General features: G+C 43.6%; 1 protein-coding gene across 1 annotated transcript in view; it reads right to left on the reverse strand.

Moving 5' to 3' along the window:
- The window catches only part of jhy (junctional cadherin complex regulator), a 33,493-nt gene that overhangs the window by 6,976 nt on the left and 3,742 nt on the right, over positions 1-22,775 (reverse strand). The window contains exons 2-4 of the mRNA XM_082974689.1: positions 20,933-21,692; positions 7,975-8,085; positions 5,998-6,906 (exon numbers count right to left, since the gene is read on the reverse strand). Coding sequence (XP_082830815.1) covers positions 5,998-6,906; positions 7,975-8,085; positions 20,933-21,692 — 1,780 coding nt within the window. The remainder of the gene's footprint in view (positions 1-5,997; positions 6,907-7,974; positions 8,086-20,932; positions 21,693-22,775) is intronic.

Raw genomic sequence — 22,775 nt, forward strand, 5'->3', positions numbered from 1 at the left:
CAGCGTAAAATCATTTCGCCATATTCATAACCGAACAATAGAAACATTATATATATATTATTTTTCAAATATAGGACTATTTTATATCGTTTTATAGATACACCTCTCCTGAATCGAACCACGTTGTCCGATTTCAAAAAGGCTTTACAGCAAAAGCAAAACATTAGATAATGTTAGAGAAGTATATCGTCAAAGTATTCACATAGCCATTTTCCGACCAACCACATGCATCACAAATAACCAAAAAACAGCTAAATGCAGCACTAACCTTTGACAATCTTCATCAGATGACACTCCTAGGACATCATGTTACACAATACATGCATTATTTTGTTCGAAAAAGTTCATATTTATATATAAAAACAGCATTTTACATCGGCGCGTGACGTTGACTAACTATTTTCCCTCAAATGCATCTGGTGAATCAGCGCTACAATTTACTAAATTACTATTCGAAAATGTTTTAAAATGTAATATTGTCATTCAAAGAATTATAGATTTACATCTCGTGAAAGCACCTGCATTGCCAGATTTAAAAATAACTTTACTGGGAAATCACACTTTGCAATAAACGACGTGGTATGCTCAGAAAAATAGGCTAGCAATACAGGTCTGCGCCATCTTGGAACAATCGAATATCAAATCTACTCTTGTATACTATTGTAATTATTCCCTTAACTTTGATTATCTTCATCAGAAGGCACTTCCAGGAATCCCAGGTCCCCAACAAATGTAGTTTTGTTCGAAAAAGTTCATAATTTATGTCCCAATAGCTTCTTCTTGTTAGCGCGTTCCGAAGGCACCTCAAAATGTTCCGTCGTGCGCGGGACTTCTCCTCATGAAAGCCCCCCCCAAAAATATTTAAGTTCGTTCAAACATCTCAAACGTTGTATAACATAAATCTTTAGGGCCTTTTTCAACCAGAGCTTCAATAATATTCCATGGGGACGGTTGCATTGTCTTTCAAAACGTTTCGAAAGGGGAGGGTAGCCAGGGGCGCCCGCATCATAATGGTGATGGCCCTCCCCATGTGACCAAGATCAACAGCCTCTCTTTCAGTCAGTTTTCACAGTAGAAGACTCAAACCACTTTGTAAAGACTGGGGACATCTAGTGGAAGCCATAGGAAGTGCTCAATGAACCATAGCTCACGGTGTGATTTATAGGCAAAGTGCTGAAGTTGAGTCCGCAATTCAGAATTCCACATCCTGTTAGAAACTGTCTCGGGGTTTTGACTGCTATATGAGTTCTGTTATACTCACAGACACCATTCAAACAGTTTTAGAAACTTTAGGGTGTTTTCTATCCACATCTATTAATTATATGCATATCCTAGCTTCTGAGTTTGAGTAGGAGGCCGTTTAAAATGGGCACGTATTTTTATTTTTTTTATCGCTGTAGCGCCCCCTATCCTGGGCGTGCGTCAAGAGGTTTTAAGGGGTGGTCGAGGGAGTGCTCGGGCAGCTGTATAGGGGTTTCCATCGGTGCTACTACGGTGGAGAGTCCAGACCAAGTCTCTACCGTGCACATTCCCTCAGAGTATGCCGATTTGGCTATCGCCTTCAGTAAAACGAAGGCGACTCAATTACCACCTCATCGACAAGGAGATTGTGCGATAAACCTCCAGGTTAACGCTGCATATCCCAGGAGTCACGTGTATCCTCTGTCTCAGGAGGAGACAGTGGCTATGGAGACATACGTCACTGAGTCCTTGAGGCAGGGATACATTCGGCCATCCAAATCACCTGTCTCCTCGAGCTTCTTTTTTGTGAAGAAGAAGGATGGAGGTTTGCGTCCGTGCATTGATTATAGAGGTCTAAATGCCATCACGGTGGGTTTCAGTTACCCATTACCTCTCATGGCTACGGCGGTGGAGTCATTTCACGGGGCGCGCTTCTTCACAAAGTTGGATCTCAGGAGCACGTACAATTTGGTGTGTATCCGAGATGGGGACGAGTGGAAAACCGCATTTAGTACTACATCTGGCCATTATGAGTACCTCGTCATGCCATATGGGTTAAAGAATGCTCCAGCCGTCTTCCAATCCTTTGTGGATGAGATTCTCCGGGATCTGCTCGGTCAGGGTGTGGTGGTGTACATCAACGACATTCTGATTTACTCCGCCACACGCGCCGAACATGTGTCCCTGGTGCGTAAAGTGCTTGGGCGACTGGTGGAGCATGACTTGTATGTCAAGGCTGAGAAGAGTTCTCCAAACGAGCTGTCTCATTTCTGGGGTATCGCATTTCCAGATCCGGGGTGGTGATGGAATGTGATCGCATTTCGGCCGTGCGTAATTGGCCGACTCCGACCACGGTTAAGGAGGTGCAGCAGTTCTTAGGGTTTGCCAATTACTACCGGAGGTTTATCCGGGGTTTTGGTCAGGTGGCGGCTCCCATTACCTCACTGATGAAGGGGGGCCCGGTGCAGCTGCAGTGGTAGGCGGAGGCGAACAGAGCTTTTTGTCGGCTTAAGGCCCTGTTTACCGACGCTCTGGTGCTGGCTCACCCGGACCCCTCTTTACCATTCATAGTGGTGGACGCGTCCGAGGCAGGGGTTGGAGCTGTCTTGTTGCAGCGTTCGGGCTCGCCCCCCAAGCTTCGCCCCTGTGCTTTCTTTTCTAAGAAGCTGAGTCCGGCGGAGCGTAACTATGATGTGGGGGACAGGGAGTTGCTAGCTGTGGTTAGAGCCCTGAAGGTGTGGCGACATTGGTTAGAGGGGGCGCAACACCCTTTCCTCATCTGGACTGATCACCGTAATCTGGAGTACATCCGGGCGGCGAGGAGACTGAACCCACGCCAAGCCAGGTGGGCTATGTTTTTTACGAAATTCCAGTTTACTATCTCGTACATCCCAGGTTCCCGGAACACCAAGGCTGACGCACTGTCTTGCCTCTATGACGCCGAGGACCGGTCCATCAACCCCACTCCCATACTTCCAGCCTCCTGTCTGGTGGCACCGGTAGTCTGGGAGGTGGATGCGGACATCGAGCGGGCATTGCGGTCGAAACCCCTCCCCCTCAATGTCCTGCAGGGCGGAAGTACGTCCCGCTCGGTGTTCGCGATCGCCTGATTCGGTGGGCACATACGCTACCCTCCTCGGGTCATCCTGGGGTTGAACGGACAGTGTGAGGTCTTAGAGGGAAGTACTGGTGGCCCACTTTGGTGAAGGACATGAGGCTCTGTCTCCTCCTGTTCAGTGTGCGCCCAGTGTAAGGCGCCTAGACACCTGCCTAGGGGGAAATTACAGCCCCTCCCCGTTCCACAGCGGCCATGGTCCCACCTGTCCGTGGATTTCCTCACGGATCTCCCGCCGTCTCAGGGGAACACCACGATCCTGGTCGTTGTGGATCGGTTCTCTAAGTCCTGCCGTCTACTCCCATTGCCCGGTCTTCCTACGGCCCTACAGACCGCGGAGGCCCTGTTTACGCATGTCTTCCGGCACTACGGGGTGCCTGAGGACATCGTCTCTGATCGAGGTCCCCAGTTCACGTCCCGAGTGTGGAGGGCGTTTATGGAGTGACTGGGGGTTTCGGTTAGTTTGACCTTGGGTTTTCACCCCGAAAGTAATGGGCAGGTGGAGAGAATTAACCAGGATGTGGGCAGGTTTCTACGGTCCTATTGCCAGGACCGGCCGGGAGAGTGGGCGAGGTTTGTACCATGGGCCGAGTTGGCGCAGAACTTTTTTCGCCACTCCTCCACTAACCTGTCGCCCTTTCAGGTGGTGTTGGGTTACCAGCCGGTCCAGGTTGCCCTTGCATCAGAGCCAGACTGAAGCTCCTGCGGTTGAGGACTGGGTACAGCGCTCTAAGGAGACCTGTAGTGCCATCCAGGAATCCCTTAAGCGGGCTGGGGGGCGGCACAAGGAGAGTGCTGACCGCCGCCGCAGTGAGGCCCCCATGTTTACTCCGGGGGACAGGGTCTGGCTCTCGACTCGGAACCGGCCCCTCCGCCTGCCCAGCCGGAAGTTGGGTCCGCGATTTGTGGGGCCGTTCGAAGTCCTGAGGAGAATAAACAAGGTGTGTTACAGGTTGCAGCTTCCTTTGTATTACCGTATTAACTCCTCGTTTCATGTGTCTCTCCTCAGGCCGGTGGTAGCTGGTCCAATGCAGGACGCTGAGGTGCGGGAGGTCCCTCCGCCCCCCCCCCCCCCTGGACATCGGAGGGGCCCCGGCGTACACAGTCCGGTCCATCTTGGACTCCAGGCGTCGGGTAGGTGGTCTGCAGTACCTCGTGGACTGGGAGGGGTACGGTCCGGAGGAGAGGTGCTGGGTACCGGTGGAGGACATCTTGGATCCTGCAATGTTGCAGGAGTTCCACAGCCTCCATCCGGATCGCCCTGCGCCTCGCCCTCTGGGTTGTCCTCGAGGCCGGCGTCGGTGCACTGCGGGAGCCGCGCGTCAGGGGGGGGGGGGGGTACTGTCACAACATCCACAGGTGGCGCCTCTCCCCGTTCGGGCGGCACTCGTCGTCGCCGGCCTACTAGCTGCCACCGATTTCCTTTTCTGTTTCGTTTGGTAATGTCTGGTTAGGGTAGCACCTGTTTTGTGTTTAGTAATTAGTGGGGTATTTAGTCTGTCTGTTTTGTGTTTGGGGTTGTGCGGGATTGTTTCGTGTCTGTTATCGTAGGTTGGGGGGGATTTCTTTTCTGGTCCTTTTATATTTAGCGTTTTGGCTTTAGGGTTGCTGGGCTGCGTCCCGTTATATTCCCAAGACTGTGTTAGTCTTCCTTTGTTGGAATATTTTTTCCCTTGCCTTGTAGACTTGATATTTTGGACTTGTTTTTCTTCATTAAAGTAACTATGTGTTTCACGTACCTGAGTCTCCTGCGCCTGACTTCACTCCTCCTGCAGAACTATTATTTGACAAAATGTCTCTCAAACAGAAGGTGGAACTAACAAAGAGTCACTGACCAACAAACAAAACGAAACCGGTGGGGTTTTAGGAAGGGTTCTGAAAGACACTCATGGAGGTGTCCACTGAAAGTTGACTAGCAACAACAACTGGAACTTAAAAGACACCCACCATGGGGCCCACTAAATTTGCCCAAAAAGAGGCAAACAAAAGAAAAACTTACACCAAACGTAAAGACAGGAAGCAAACCAAAAAATGGCATAAAACGAAATCAGGGAAATCAGATAAAGAATTGTTCGTCTAGAAATCGAAATTGGGAAATCCATTTAAAGATGTCAACCCTCCGTATCTATCAAGAGAACTGGAGCTCTGGGCCAGCCACTCTTAAATAGCACCAGGGCCAGCACAGGTGCAACACCTTCCCACCTTTCCACTAAAGTCCAACCTCAAAACATAAATGGAAAAGCCAAAGCCTGTAACAGTAATAACGTGATAAAAGTCATTTTCTCAGATTAATTGGTACCTTAACAATAATCAGTAGAATATCTATTTAAGTTACCTACTAACATTAACTGAGTGTTTTGTCTTAGAAAGCGAATGTCTACTACTGTATGTGGATGTCTCTAGTCTGTGCTATACTACCTTATGGGAGCAGGGCTGACTTTCTTTGGACACACCTGCAGGGCTCAAGATGGCCAACGACAGAGGCCGTCATTGCATGTAAATGGATATCTTTAGCCGCCCCTTGCCTCCCTCTCTCTTTTATTCACCTTATTCTCTTACATGTCTCAAAATGGTTGTTTTACCTCATCATCTCATTGCTATTAAGTGCATCTTACAGGCATTAGACAATTAACCTGATGTTTTGCGTTCGTTGCCACTAAGGGGCACCTCCTTTAATCGTTCCGTTTGTAAAGGAGAACGTGAGAATGTTATCTCTGCTGTCAAAGAACATTGTTTGTGCGACTTGTGCGATGCTGATTATGCCCTTTGAGATTAGGTAAATGGTTGTAATGTAATTAGCCCGTTAACTGTATTGAGAAAGGTAACCATGCCCTGGCTTGTTAGTGTGGCAATTAAAGATTAACACACACACATAGTGTGCTAAAGTTAACACACACAGGTGCACACACACACACACACACCTTGTAAATGACTCTCTCTTTCAGTTGTTTCTCTCTCCTCATCTGTGCCAGGTAGGCCTCAGAGCTGCTTCTCTGCATGAAGGTGAATCTCTGTGCAGCTATGTCACGGCCTAGCTCAGGGTCTCCCGTCGTTGTTTTACCTATAGGGGGCAGCACTGTGTAGGAGCTGGAGGAGTATTTTGTCTCGGCGGTGTAAGTAGACCTGTGACTATCCTCATCATCATACTGCAGGACAACGTGGTTTTCACGCTGCAATGGGGCGTTCTCCTGGTGCCAGAGATGCGGTGGTTCTCTGCTGCCCTGGCAGAGAGGGGGCATCCCTGGGAAGCCCTGACTGCTGCGAGAGCCCCGACCTGGGCTCAGTGGAGACACATCAGCCTGTGGAACCAAAGCCAGCTGTAATGAACCGTGGTCTTGGGGACAGGGGTGAGGACCTGGGTGGGAGTAAGGGTTTACCAGGATGGTGTTCCTAAGCGGTACATTGGCGTTAGGGCTGTACCCGTCTATAGACTGTGGCTTCCTTTGGGGGCTGGGGCCGCTACAGGGCTTGGGTATGGTGAGAACGGTGTCCTGGTGACTGCAGTGCATAAAAGCGAGGAGCTTGGATGAGGTGTTGATGTTGAGGTGGACGGTGGGGGACTGTGTTAAGGGGATGTGTTGGGGCTGCTGTGGCTGGGTGTCCAGTATGCTAGACTGGGAATCTGTGTCACTGAGTGCCTGGAGGTGGGGTGAGTGGTGGGGGTGGGAGTGAGCCTGGGTCCTGGCTGCAGGTCTGGTGGTGTCAGTGGGGGGGCTCAGGTAGCAGTCTCTTGGCCTGGCTTTGACCCCCTGAGCCAGGAGTCTCTTCTCACTGGGGGGTTTGGGATTCACTCTCTGCTGAGCTTGCTTTTCTTTGGAGATCTGAGTTACCTGTGAGTAGGGGTTGGAAATAACACAACTCACATTTGGAATAACAGCAACCAATAGGCTAACAGCAATATGATCAACTCAACACTGACAATAAGGAAAGCAAAAGATACAAGTTCAATATCAATGATGTAGGTAATGGAGGTCAAACAAGTTGTGAAAATCAGGACTTCCTGCATTGGTTAAAATATATGAACACTTGATTGAGTCCCATGTAATACATCTAACAAGGACCCTATTTAACAAAGGAAAATAGGGTAATAACCAAATATTTAAGAGCAGGAGGATGCCAATGTACTGGAAATGTTCTTTCATTGACAAGATATCACATGAAATACGCTTTGGAAAAAGACATCAGAATGTATTTCCCATGATTGAGAAACACCAAAAAAATACACTTAAAATGTTTATTATAAAACATAAAATTCTCAATTTGTGAACAACCTAAGTGTGATCTGTTCCTTAACTCAACGTATCAGTGGGACGATGGCTGGAAGATTTTACCCACAATGTGGAAAAAATACCCTTCTTTCCTTATGTAACTGATGCTTTGTGGCTATTGTCATGGCCAGAGAGGGCCTTTCATGTTCTGTTGGAGATTCTCGTAGCATGGCCCTCCCAAATTATTCTGCCGGGCTCTGAGGCAATGTGCCTCAGCATTTATTGCCTCTGATTTAGCAAACACCAACTTTCCCTCATTCTAATGGGAAAATATTTACACTCCTCTCCTCTACCAAGGCAACAACATTAGGGTGACCGCTCAAGTGCTCAAAATAATGATGTCTCTCCATTGCACTCACTTTTTCCTGTCTGTAGAGGCTCCGTTTCAGGACAGTTTTTGGGCGAAGGCCCCATTATGCCTCGACAACTCTATCAGACATAGATTGGGTCCGTTGCGGGGGTAAAATTAAAATCCCAGGTGACAGTAGTGAACCCAATGTGCAGGCATTTTCATCTTGAGCAGAAAGCCCCTCGCTAGCAGTTATGCGTTATAAGGCAAAAACACACAGGAGAAAGCACAGGAGAAAGTGAATGAGATCATAACATGAAAAGGAGTGGAGAGGGTCCCACCTTGAGTTGCTGGGTTTTCTGGAGCCACCTCAACTCCGGGTCTGAATTGTCCCCTTGGCTTTCCTCCTCCTGGTTCCCACCAATGGTAATCTCCTCTGTAGTATCGCAAACCTTTGGATAGAAAAAGAGAAAACAAATAAAAGGAGAGTGGAGCAAAAAGTGTCATTCAAAATGAAAGAGCTGCTCATCGAACAGATTGAAAGACTTCAGGAAAATGTTGCTAAAAGCTGAGTCTGCTGTCTAACACTTGTATGAAAGCCTACATCATTTGTATAAGAGGAAAGCAAATTGGAGGTAAATATTTCACAGCACAATTAACTGAGTTAAACAATGACAGTCCAGTCAGGTGCACAATACTCAAAACTGCCCAATATATACAGTGCCTTCAGAAAGTATTCAGACCCCTTGAGTTTTTCCACATTTTGTTATTCTAAAATTGATTAAATTGTTTTTTCCCCCCCACTCATCAATCTACACACAATACCCCATAATGACAAAGCAAAAAACGTTTTTTTTTGTTGCTAATTTATTAAAAATAAAAAACGTAAATATTACATTTACATAAGTATTCAGACCCTTTACTCAGTACTTTGTTGAAGCACTTTTGACAGCGATTACAGCACCGAGTCTTCTTGCGTATGATGCTACAAGCTTGGCACACCTGTATTTGGGGAGTTTCTCCCATTCTTCTCTGCAGATCCTCTCCAGCTGTCAAGTTGGATGGGGAGCATTGCTGCACAGCAATTTTCAGGTTTCTCCAGAGATGTTCGATCAGGTTTAAGTACGGGCTCTGACTGGGCCACTCAAGGACATTCAAAGACTTGTCCCGAAGCCACTCCTGCGTTGTCTTGGCTGTGAGCTTAGGGTCGTTCTCCTGTTGGAAGGTGAACCTTCGCCCCAGTCTGAGGTCCTGAGCGCTCTGGAGCAGGTTTTCATCAAGGATCTCTATGTACTTTGCTCCGTTCATCTTTGCCTTGATCCTGACTTTATATAGACAGGTGTGTGCCTTTACAAATCATGTCCAATTAATTGAATTTACAATCAAGTTGTAGAAACATCTCAAGGATGATCAATGGAAACAGGATGCACCTGAGCTCAATTTCGAGTCTCATAACAAAGGGTCTGAAAACGTATGTAACTAAGATATTTATGCTTTTATTTGTAATACATTTGCAAATATTTCAAAAAACCTGTTTTCAATTTGTCATTATAGGGTATTGTGTGTAGATTGCTTTATTTAATCAATTTTAGAATAAGGCTGTAACGTAACAAAATGTGGACAAAGTCAAGGAGTCTGAATACTTTCCAAAGGCACTGTACCTTATTTTCCCCAAATAATGACAACAGTCAAAATAAAAAATATTATTTTGAGAGGAGGCATTTTGAGGACACTAAACTGCAGGCTTAAAAAAAGATAGTACTGATGTTTCCCCTAACCACCAAAACTACTCTGCTCTGTCAAATCTGTAGCATAGGTGTAACCTATATTTTTTTCAAGTAGCCTGCCTAACAATCAATTCCCTCACGTTTTGGCCTAAGCTCCACAAACCCTCACATCCATTCTCTTTCATTTTGTACTGTAATGTACCATTTTCGAGAGAGAAATGTATTCAGCTAATGTCGTAATGAAAATCATTTAGTTAACTTGGGTCCCTCACTCTGCGTCCTGAGGACAATCTGAGAGGATCGATGGTATTGACAGGCTGAGGAGTTCCTCGTTAAATGCCACTAATTCTGGGAGAGTGAATAGGCGAAGGTCAGAGAGAGTGAGTGGATGGAGTTGTAATATATCCATCAATAAGTGTGGCGTCAAACTGTTCTGTCTATCTGCTGAAAGGCCAGGTATGCGGGGAGCTGGGCTGATAACCCGATGCAGTGTCCTCCCTATCTGGGCAAGAAGGCACACAGATGATAGCTAAGCGGCGGCAAAAGCAGAGCCGGTGTTGCAGTAAAAAGCTAATGAAAGAAGTAACTGAATGATATACTATTTTGGTAAGAAGACTGACATTTTAGAATTACTATCATGGTGGGATTTGGTGCATGTGATGTTATGGCATATTCAGCAAAAAAAATGGCTGCCAGAAAATTGAAATACGTTTTATGAGTAGTAGCCTAACTTCTCAATGTGAAACTAGGGAAAACTAGGCCTATATCGTATCATTACCATTTCAATGTCAAATGTCAGAAAAACTCTTCCGCTTAAATGCTGACATTTGAGGGGTGGTTTTGTAACTAAGTTAGGTGTTGATTATTTGGCACATAGAACTCAAGGTGATCCTGACAGTGTCCAGATCATATAACTGGGAATTAGAATACTAGAATGGACATGAACCTTCTTATGATGGGATAAAGGTTAGCCATTTTGGTCAGGGAGTTGGTCAATCATGGTTTGCCAGTGCTGTGATAAGTTATTGTGTAAAATAAGGAATTTCAAGAATTTATCTGCACTGTATGTTTGTTAGCTAGCCGTCTAGCCAGCCAGTTTTAGAGGAATCATCCCATAGATTTTTCAAATTAACTGCCAATATGCCAACATTCCATTCAAATAATGCAGTCAATCCACAGCCGTACACTGTCTGAAATCAGTTGATGATAGGACTTAGACAAGTTGTAAATGCAACAAGCACTTACATATTTCCAAGAAAACAAAAATGTAGACATGTATGGCCTGTTAACATATATTTTAGAGGCTATTTATACAGAAAATTGGTGAAAAACCTGTACAAACTATTTACAATTATATGGCAATATTTTAGGTTGACAATAAATCGATTACACAATTTCTGATATATCACATGCCTTACTTTTATTTTCCTGCATAAGTAAAATCACGACGATGCCTCCACTGCCATTAATTCCATTAATTCCAATTAGACTGGTTTGGATTTCTCCCTGACCAATATGGCTGCCATTTTCACACCATTCTGGAACTTTAAGGATTTATGACATAGCCCCTCTAGTAATTTAATAGGCTGTCTAATGGTCCAGGTGTTGTCCTGTGTGTCCCCAAGCCTGACACTGGTGGAGCAGCAGCTGTTTTGTGTGTAGATCAGTAACAGGTGTCAATGACTCCACCAATGACAGTATCCACCCACCCACCCACCTCTCAATCCCCAGCTTTCCCATGGCAAGACAGGACCACAACCTCTGCCCGTGGCCCCTGACACTGCCTTTTGTCACCCATTATAAAAATCCCAATCAATTGGAGCCAAATGATCTAAGCCAAATTGCATTTTGAGCATTGTAAGCTGTGTAATATCTATTCTGCTAAATTGGGGCCCGTAATTGCCCTCCTCTTGGCGAGACGAGCCACAACAAAGTCCAGGCAATTGGGCATGCCATTTTACTTTGAGCCGCCCAGGAAACATCAGTTTTTGCAATGAAGACTTCAAAGGGCCGCGGATCTTGGATTGCTATTTGGTTGCTATTGTGGCCAGGCCCAGGCAATCTTGATTAGGTGTTTACACTGAGGTAGGCTATACAGTGGCCGAGAGCCCCCGGGAAGCTTTGGTCTAAAACTATTAAGAGATTGTACATTATGTCCCATGGCTTTGAAGTGAGGGCCTGAGAGACAGGCGAGGGACTCAGCGGGCTGAGTGCAATAGCTGAAGATTGCTGCTGCTACTTCTGTCTTTATCAAAGGGGACCACTGCTGGAGCCCATCGTTGCTCCTGACACTCGCCGGCTACAAAGTTGCCGCATTACAAGATTGTGTACATTTTAATAACACTGCTAATTATGCAAGTTGATTTCAGACAGTCTTGTCTGTCAAAAATCAAATGGGGCCTTTTAAAAAGAGCATAAAGAGCATGGTTAGCTGGGCTTGGATAATGATGGCGGTGAAACTGATGCGATTTGTCTAGGAAATTGGCCTCTTTTGAAGGACACTGTGGAGAAAGAGAAGGAAACGCACAATATGCAGCAGAAAAATCATATCAGAAAAGAATGAGTTGGCCTGGTAATCATTATATAATGACTTGTGCTTGTTCTGCTGTTTGAAGATTGAGCCTCCATCTGCGCCAATAGGTTATCCTTATACAAATTATACAACAACTAAACCTTATACAAATGTTCTCAGAATATTGGACTGCTTAATTTCATGGTGCTGGATTACATCAAGGAGGCGGTAACACAAACTAGCCTGATCATTCTCAAACGAATGCACTAAAATACAATTTAGCCTACACTGCATGCAAATTGGTGACTGGAATCTTTATCCACAATGTCACCCGTCGAGTAAAATATGTTGTGTGGTTAGTAGTAGTAGCAATGAGAAAATAACACGCTAAGTCAAAGGAGACTGGCAAAACAGACGGTTTAGGGGAGGGAGAAGGCCTGGCTCTGTTTACATGCCACAATGCTAACAGCTCTTGACTATGCTAATCTGGATGATACAAGACATTGTGACAGGCCTAGGGGCTCAGATGAGTAGATGGTAGATGGGGGAAAAGGGTTTAGTGATATAGCTACACGGGGAAGCATACAGTGTACCCCAGCACAGAGGGAGCAGGCTACCGTCCTCAGCCAATTATGCGCCTGTGCCAGGTGCAGGGGGATATCTAAAAGACTATTGGTAACCATGCCTCTCTGATGTTCTTAATAGCTACTGTTGTACAGATCAACTCATAATAGGCACTAGATAGGCAGACATGGCTCCCTTTCCCTTCTCAGAGTGGATAGCAATTGAAAACGGCATTGCTCCTGCCAAATTAATTTTCCAGACTAGGTCAGAGTTCGCTGCTGCATATTCTGTAGTTTCCATGTGAGTCGACAAAGAAATGAGATATTCATATCTTGGATGATAAAAATGGATGGGCATCAGTCTGGTTCGACTGAAAAATGTAGCCTATTACTTTCTTTTATTTAAAAAGATATAAGGAGAAACTAGGAAGATATGTTAAAATATTATGATTAAGGAAAGGAAGCCTATAATCTGACTCATACTTGCCATTGAGAGGATTCAAAAGATAACATCAATGTGAAGCAGACCATTTAGCCTGGCAACATGTTTAATATATAGGAACACAATTGATACGTTTAGAGAAGGCTTTTGCCCACCCCCAAAAATCGGACAATCCTCACATCAGAAGAGTGTGAATACTAAGGCATCTGTGTTGGATCATGTAATGTTAAGACACTGTCTAGCTCTAGCCTTTATTTCAACAGCCAATTGCTGTTGTCGCCTGAACGAAAGTCTGTTTTCTCATATACAGTGCCTTGCAAAAGTTTTCATACCCCTTGGATTTCTTCACATTTTGTGTTACAAAGTGGGATTAAATGGATTTAATTGTATTTTTTTGTCAACAATCTACTCAAAATACTGTAATGTCAAAGGGTAAGAAAAATACTAACATTTTTTTAAAGATTAGTTGAATCTGTGCTTGAAATTCAATACTTGACTGAGGGACCTTACAGATATTGTATGTATCTGGGACAGAGGAATCATGCCAACCTCTATTATTTCACACAGAGTAAGTCTATGTAAGTTATTATGTGATTTGTTAGACCAAATTTTACTCCTGAACTAATGTAGGCTTGCCTGAACAAACGGGCTGAGTACTTATTGGATAACTAAAGTATAGTCGTTGCATATGCATTAATCTAAAAACAATCTTATTTTTCTTCCCCTTTGACATTACACTATTTTGAGTAGATTTTGACAAAAAAATGACAATTAAATCAGTTTTAATCCCACTTTGTAACAATAAAATGTGAAGAAATCCAAGGGGTATGAATACTTTTGCCTGTAAATGTTTTATGCATTTGAAAACCAGCTACAAAAATTATTTCACATATAATTATTTATTTCAGTGAGGTGCTATAGAAGTACTCTGTAATACTTCTAACGGAATATCAGTGGTCAATGCAAAGCCTTCGTCTGCATCGTAAATGCCAATCTCACCTTAATATTGCGATTTAAAAAAAGGAAATGCATGGACGTTAACAAGACTGAATATTGACCCAGCACATGTAAATCACCTCTCTCCAGAGACGCTGGGCAGAATTTAAAGTCAGTATTATGGCATTACAAAACACATCACAGGCAGCATCATAGGTATTAAATACCAGCAACTCAATAAATAAAACCCCAAGACAGCCCTCTCCCATACCATATACAGTACACCTAACCCCAAGAATAAAAAACAACTAAAAAGTGTCCAGCCCATATGTACAATTCCATAGTAAAAAGGCCTTATACTCACTGCATGAGTAGCGTAGATGTGTTAGCTGACAACATCACAAAAACGACGTGCACGCTTCAATGGGGCAGAAGTCAGCATGTTGTGATTCTGGATGGCGGGATTGCTAGCAAGAATGACAAGAAACTACCATGTGGGGAATAGTAAGTGGCTCGTTTCATCTTATTATTGACACCATGTCTTCTTTTGAGGTGTTTTTACTGATTTCATGTCAATGCTAATATAGTGTGATGAAACAGCAGGGAGCAGGCCTCGAACTCTCGACGTTCTAGCCCGAAGTCCAGCGCGCTATCGACTGTGCCGCAAAAGCAGCCTCGAGCGGCAGAGTCGATATCCGCGCTTTTAAACCCAGGGTCGTTACACTACTCCTTCCTTTCAAAGAGCGCGTCCTCGCGCTAGCTTGCAACTCAACGTCTTATAGGAACGCGCTCACCAGCCAAGCACACGCACTGTCGTGGATGCAAGGTCCGATCACTTCTGACACCAATGTAATGAAACAGCAGGGAGCAGGTCTCGAACCCTCAACCTTCTAGCCCGAAGTCCAGCTCGCTATCAACTGTGCCGCAAAATCATGCGCCAGCGGCAGAGTCGATATCCGCGCTTATAAACCCAGGGACATTACAATAGCTACAAATTACTAGCTAGCTAACCAACAACTATAACGATGTATTTGAGCGACAATAAGGGCTCATTGTGAAAAAGTATTTATGTTGTCAATAAACATTGGAGACGAAATATAGTTCACATGTTGTCAATCTAAGCCAAACCGTCTGTCTTGACCCATAGTTGCGCAAGCCTCGGTTTTGTTGCTAAACAACCAACCAGTCTATAGGACATTGCCTTGGCTAACTCATTGTGAGTGTGAATTAGCCTAACCTTTTAAAATTATTATCTATACTGAAAAAAATATGAATGCAACATGCAACAATTTCAATGATTTTACTGAGTTACAGTTCATAGTTTCATCAACTGTCTGAGTGGCTGGTCTCAGACGATCCTGCAGGTGAAGAAGCAGGATGTGGAGGTCCTGGGCTCTGCATGGTTACACGTGGTCTGCGGTTGTGAGGCCGATTGGACATACTGCCAAATTCTCCAAAACGAAGTTGATGGTAGAAAAATTCACATTCAATTCTCTGGCAACAGCTCTGGTCGACATTCCTGCAATTGCACGCTCCCTCAAAACTTGAGACATCCGTTTCATTGTGTTGTGTGACAAAACTGCACATTTTATAGTGGCCTTTTATTGTCCCCAGCACAAGGTGCACCTGTGTAATGATCATGCTGTTTAATCAGCTTCTTGATATGCCACACCTGTCAGAAGGATGGATTATCTTGGCAAAGTAGAAATGCTCACTAGCATGGATGTAAACAATTTTGTGCACAACTTTTTAGAAAAATATGTTTTAGTGCATATTTTTTTTCTTCTGGGATCTTTTATTTCAGCTCATGAAACATGGGACCAACACTTTACACGTTGCATTTATATTTTTGTTTGGTATAATAGCAAATAGGTGCCAAATGGCACATAACACTGTAGTTTACAGTGGGGTGTTCTAGCAAACAATATCTTTATGTACAGTGTCTACAGAAAGTATTCATACCCCTTGGCTTATTCCACATTTTGATGTGTTACAGCGCTGTCAAATTGGTTGTTGATCATTGCTGGACAACCCTTTTCAGGTCTTGCCATAGATTTTCAAGTAGATTTAAGTCAAAACTGTAACCCAGCAACTCCAGTGTAGATTTGGCCTTGTGTTGTATGTTATTGTCCTGCTGAAAGGTGAAATAATCTCTCAGTGTCTGGTGGAAAGCAGCCTGAACCAAGTTTTCCTCTAGGATTTTGTCTGTGCTTAGCTCCATTCCTTTATTTTTTTTTTTTCTTCTTTTTTTTTCTCCCCATAATATGATGCAGCCACCACTATGCTTGAACATTTTGAGAGTGGTACTCGGTAATGTGTTGTATTGGATTTGCCCCTAACATAACAAATGTTTTGCAGTATTACTTTAGTGCCTTGTTGCAAAAAGGATGCAAGTTTTGGAAAATGTTTATTCTGTACAAGCGTCGTCCTTTTCACTCGGTCAATTAGGTTAGTATTGTGGAGTAACTACAATGTTGTTGATCCATCCTCAGTTTCTCCTATCACAACCATTAAACTGTAACTGTTTTAAAGTCACCATTGGCCTCATGGTGAAATCCCTGGGTGGTTTCCTTCCTCTACGGCAACTGAGTTAGGAAGGACGCCTGCATTTTTGTAGTAACTGGGTGTATTGATACAGCATCCAAAATCCAAAATAACTTCACCATGCTCAAAGGGATATTCAGTGTCTCGTTTTTTTCTTTACCCATCTACCACTAGGTGCCCTTCTTTGCAAGGCATTGGAATATCTCCCTGTTCTTTGTGGTTGACTCTGTGTTTGAAGTTTAATGCTCAACTGAGGGACCTTACAGATAATTGTATGTGTGTGGTACAGAGATGAGGTAGTCATTCAAAAATCATGTTAAACACTATTATTGCACACAGAGTCCATGCAACTTATTATGTGACTTGTTAAGCACATTTTTACTCCTAAACTTATTCGACTAAAGACATTTCAGCTTTTCAGCTTTTCATTTTTAGTTCATTTGTAAACATTTCAAAAAACATTATTCCACTTTGACATTATGGGGTATTGTATGTAGGCCAGTGACCAAAAAATCTAAATGTAACCCATTTTAAATTCAGGCTGTAACACAACAACATTTGGAAAAGTCAAGGGGTATGAATGCTTTCTGAAGGCACTGTATATAGTTTTCAACAGTAAAATTGCTTATTTATGTAGGCCTTTGAGTAGAATAGGACAAGTTCTTCACTATACCGGTGAGATTATTAGATTAAAGAAATGTAATAAACAATTAAACGCCCTGTTGATATACACAACACACACTTCAGGTAGTGCGTTTAGTAGAGATTAGGGTAAAGGAGAAGTTACTCAAATCCAGAAACTCCTAAGTGATGTCATACATTGGAGCTAGTTCAGTGTAGTTTGCCCTCTCCCTCTCTCTCTCCCTGGAGTGCAGAACTGAGACAGCTGCAAAAACAGGTCATGTGACTTGTGAAGTTGCTGGATGCAGACCTCACTCTGCTCTGTTGTCAGTGAATGCATCAGGGCCTAACATTAACACCCACCACCAGCCAAATGAGGGTAGATTTTGGCATTGGCAGTTAAGATGTCCATTTCACCAGCTATGTTGGCGGGTGGTCAGAGCTCCACAGTGCGAGTATTTCACTCGCATTTGTGAATAAAAATGGTCAAGTATGATCACATTTAAAGTAAAATAAAAATGTCAAAGTATTTCTGACGTTTTGTTTCATAGCTAGTAAATGAATCGCACAAAGTCAAAGAACTACGAATCCAAAATAGCCTATTCCACCTCGCACTGCAACACTGCCTGGCTGGGGGCTGTGCGCATGTGAAGAGCTCAGTGAAAGATTCATTTTTAGAAGCGCTGTGCACAGGCATAAAAGTTGGTCTAATTTACTTGAAACAATAGTCTACTGAAGTGAGATGTTTGTCCTTGTGTTTCTTGGCTATTTACATTGTTTTATTCACAAGCTAGGTTGTTTTTCTATGTTTGAATTTCAACTGCTAGGGAAGAAATGACACTTCTACTAGTTAGACTCAACCTAAAGGGGCAGGTGGAAATGTTTGTCTCATCTGTGATATTTTGGTTAAAAGACTCAGGTCACTAAAAATGTCATTCAACAATATACCACATTACTTCTTACTAGTAATAATTGTATTGTTTTAGAAACAATACATCAGTGGAGGCTTCTCAGAGGAAGAAGGGGAGGCCATCCTCCTTAGTTAATGTCATTTATACCATAACTCTTTTTTAGATAAAACTATAATAAATATATTAACGTTACCAAATAATTGATAATTGACACACTGTTTTGCAATGAATATCTACAGTAGCCTCAGCAGCACTCTGTAGGGTAACACCGTAACTGTAGCCGGAGGACAGATAACTTCTGTCCTCCTCTGGGTACATTGACTTCAATACAAAACCTAGGAGTTTCATGGTTCTCATGCCCTTTTTTTTAACCATTATTTAACTAGGCAAGTCAGTTAAGAACAAATTCTTATTTTCAATGACGGCCTAGGAACAGTGGGTTAACTGCCTTGTTCAGGGGCAGAACAACAGATTTTTACATTGCCAGCTCGGGGATTCGATCTTGCAACCTTTCGGTTACTAGTCCAACACTCTAACCACTAGGCTACCTGCCGCCCCTTCCATAGACTTACACAGTAATTATGATAACTTCCAGAGGAGTACTCCAACCTATCAGAGCTCTTGCAGGATGAACTGACATGTTGTCCACCCAATCAAAAGATCAGAGAATGAATCTAGTACTGAAAGCGTAAGCTACAACTAGTTAGCACTACAGTGCATAAAATGTGGTGAGTAGTTGACTCAAAGAGAGAGAAATACAATCGTTGAACAGTTTTGAACAAATTAATTTCTTCCAAAATGAAGGAGAAGCAAGATAGCGAGAGAGAGCTATATTTGGTTGTATTTCTTTTTAAACGTTGACCTTCACTTAGCTAGCAATGCAGATAGCTAGTTTAGCCTACTCAAACACCCGGCTCAAACAGAGAGGGATGCTATGTTAGCTAGCTGGCTATGGCTCTGGAACGCTCCCAAGTCAAGGTAAGCTTCTGGTTTTGTTAATTTATTGCCACCGGGGCCCGCCGGTGTAACTGCTAAACTGCTTTCTGACTGTACTGCATGAATGTAGAGGGTTTACTAACGTGTTAGTTCTAGTATCTATGTTGACTATGATTTGACAACGATGTAGACTGTGTGTAGCATTAGTGCATTAGTGGTCATGATATGAAGGTTTGGCTTGGATTGCTGATGTGATGCACTGAAGTCCACAAGCGAAGGGAAAAGGTGAGAGGAGAACAGAGTGTAGATAGTAGCGAGAAGGAATTATATATACAAGGAGCATAGTGGTCATGCTGTTTTCATGTGGCTGCTATGAAAGTGAACTGTGTTTGCGTGTGATCAGAGGTGTATTCATTCCACCGATTCTGTTGAAAAACATTTTTTAAAGCGGAAGCAAACGGAACGAAACAGGGATAAAAAGAACTAGATCAGCTAGATGCAGCCAAGAGTGTGCAAGGCGATATTGAATGTGTCACTGTCTGTCACTTTGATTACTCAAAATTCTCTCGACCTGTACACCTACGTCGTAAACTTTCATTCATAGACTAGGTTGTAGCAACCTCATGATGGGTATAGGGAAAATTTGAGCATCATGTAGTAGCCTAAACCTATCGATGTTACATTGAACTGGGTGAATGGAATATGAATGACAGTCATCCAATATGCTGTAATAGAAATAAGGCCATGATCCTCCCTCATCTTAAACAGCATCGACCACCACTGGTCTAATAACACAATAAGAACACCTCAAACTTCAAGGATGAGGCTAGACTACATACCTCTGCACGCTTGCTTTGTCGCTTTCCCTTCTCAAACACGCCTTGTATTTTGGCACTGCGCCAGATCCAGTCCATAGAAATACAGTAGCAACAGCTGTATCTTTAAGTATCCTTCGGTTTTCTGTCCCCATCATTTCAGATTGCATATCTTGTTCCTATGCTTCGTCGCTGAAGTGCTTGCTACACACACACACACAGCGATGTAAGGTTGGCTGCAGGAGTATGTAGCCTACATTGTATTTACTATTTCTAACTGCTACTAACCATCTTTTGCTTATCTTTTACCAGATAACTGTGAAACTTCTTCCCTTGATTTCCTGTATAAAGTGCAGCCAGGGACCGAACACCAGCTTTCTCTTGCTGCCATCTCTTTTTCCACTTTGCATAATTAACCTTACCTGCGATAGGCCTAACTTGATCAACTTTCGCACCAGCTCCAAAATAAAAACTGTGACATCAATCTCTAGATAAGGGCATATCGTGACGTTTCTACATAGCAGGGTCTCCCCCATGAGGGTGCCCACAAGTGCAGTTGTTACCTATTTTCGCTGCTGTGACAGTACGCTATATAAAATAATTGCATGTTTTAGGTAGAAAATTACATATTTCCAGACTCCAAACCGATAGTACTATTGACAAAAACAGCTAATTCGACCGTACACTTTCAAAGAAACTATGAATTTGTCCACAGTCCACAGATTTGTTAATCATGCATTCACTGACAACGAAACAAAGCGAGGCCTGCATAGTCACATGACCCGTTTTTGCAGCAGTCTCAGTTCTGCACTCCAGGGACAGAGTATGGAATCACTTGGGAGTTTCTGGATTTGGTATAAACTATTCCTTTAAAGGAGATAAAGAGTTATCGGTATGTTTGTGCAGCTCCTAGTGGCTGGTTTTTATACTACAACCTAGGGAAAGGGGACACTTAGTTGCATAACTGAATGCATTCAACCGAAACATGTCTTTCGCATTTAACCCAACCCCTCTGAATCAGAGGTGCGGATGGCTGCCTTAATCGACATCCACATCATCGGCGCTCGGGGAGCAAAAGGGTAGATTTCTCCACCTTGCAGGCTCTGGAATTTGGACAAGCAACCTTTCGGTTACTGTCCCTACGCTCTAACTGCTAGGCTACCTGCCTATTCAACAAGAGGGCAAAAATTATTGGAATAAACAGGAGAGGCCACCTGTGGTTGCCTTCATACACAACCACAAATTCAGAAACCTTTTATGAAAAAACACAGCTTATCAACACATAAGCCTACCTGATTTGGGCTGTCTGATTTCATCTCCTTCTGTTGTACATGTGCCCTCAGGTACGAGCCCTGTTTGGCTGTGTTGATCCCCAGTGTCACTCTGTTGCGTTCAATGATGTCCTCCCTTGGTATGTCTGGCTTTCTGCTGGACAAGTGCCGTGAACCATTTGATTTAGAGGACATCGAATTCTGTAACTGAAACGCTCTATCGTATCTGTCATGTGTCTCCCTGTAACGGTCTTCTAGGTCAGGAGAGCTAGCTTGGATTTCACCACCAGTGGCATTGGTTGGGTTCCTCACACCTCGGTTGGCCTTGACTCTCTGGTGTGGGTTTCTTTCCATGGCTTTTTCAGATGGCACACCAGGACTTGCGTGGGTGGACTCTGGCAAGCTATCCCCTATAACTTGGTTCTGATGAAGGTGGTAGGAAAATGCAGGTGAAACCTCTCTGGTAACTTCATTCTGCAGTGGATGGAGGTGGTAAGACGTTAGGGGGTGTTTAGATTGAAGTTCGTTACTTGTGATTTCTGGAGTCATACTCTCTGCAAGAGCTGGACTGCGGGAAAAGATGTATGTGTGTCCTCCACTCCCTGAAAGCTCCTGTCCTCTCTCGCTATGGCTCTCCTCAGATTGTTCATCCGAGTTGTAGGATTCTTCCTCGAGGGGAAGTTGTGGGGTCATCCTGTCGAACTGTCGAGCTCCCTCAAGATTAGTCCTCCAGTTGGGATTGTAGCGCAATTCTGCATAGGTGTCATCGAAGTGGATCTGTCTGCAAGTTTGAGAATAGAAGCATTAGTAGATAATTTACATGACTAGTGGAATTTGCATTTTCTTTAGTGACCGACCTAAATCAGAACACTATAATGGGAAAGACCAATGTGAATGATTAAAACATCATAAAAGGTATAATAGGCTGGCCTATGATGAAATAAAATATCTTCCCAAGAAATGGAAGATCCTATTATTGTCTTTGAATACAAAAGTACTAGGACCATAGGCCTCCATTCCTGAAAATAAAGATTTTACGAAGAACACAACAAGCTTTGAGAGGTCAGCAGTACAATAGGTGTTACTGTACACCTCAACAATACTGATGGTGTCCTTAAACAATGAGAGTGAGTCCTTCTTTGAACAGACAAGCCGCTGTTCCAAATTGAATTTGACATCAGCACATTATTTGCCTGTATTTATACGTAATCTTCATATTTTCATCTCCTTATCCAATAATGAGGGAGTGTCTGAAGACTACTACTGGCGAATGGTTCACAAATGGCAATTTTCAGCTTAGAAAATGGACTGAAATTGCTACCTAATGTGCCCCTTCTAACGGGGATGAAAAGATCTCATTAAAATAATTAGCAGAGTGCCTCTTTGTTGTGCTGCTTGGCGGACGAGGGGAAGCGTACTCCTCATCTCATGATGCCCCTGCCCGGGGCTGCCTAGGTGTAGGGCACTTCACTCAATGAGGCCAAAAGGGTAAGGGATGGCTCAGTAATGACTGGAGAAGCTGGAGAATTTATTATGGATACAACACAGCTGGACGACGTCTTCTTTACCGTGCACAAAACAACACCCATAGGCTATTATATGGTAGTCGAGATAATGACCAAACACGCAACAAAATGTACTCGGTTGATTTCAAGAAACAGTGTAAGAATAAAAACTGAACTGTGGGGGAAGTAAAAAGAGATTATGGAAAATGTTCAAATGTGTTACTTTATCAGCATTCAAAAGAAATCACGAGGTAAACAGAAAAATATTGCACTGGATGAATAGAGGTGCTTGAATGGGGACATTCATTGATTGAATGACAAGTAGGCTATACATGGGTGTGAAATGCCCACTGTTGTGA

The sequence above is a fragment of the Salmo salar genome, chromosome 04 (genome assembly GCF_965601325.2).
Source record: "Salmo salar chromosome 04, fSalSal1, whole genome shotgun sequence".
Lineage (NCBI taxonomy): Eukaryota > Metazoa > Chordata > Actinopteri > Salmoniformes > Salmonidae > Salmo > Salmo salar.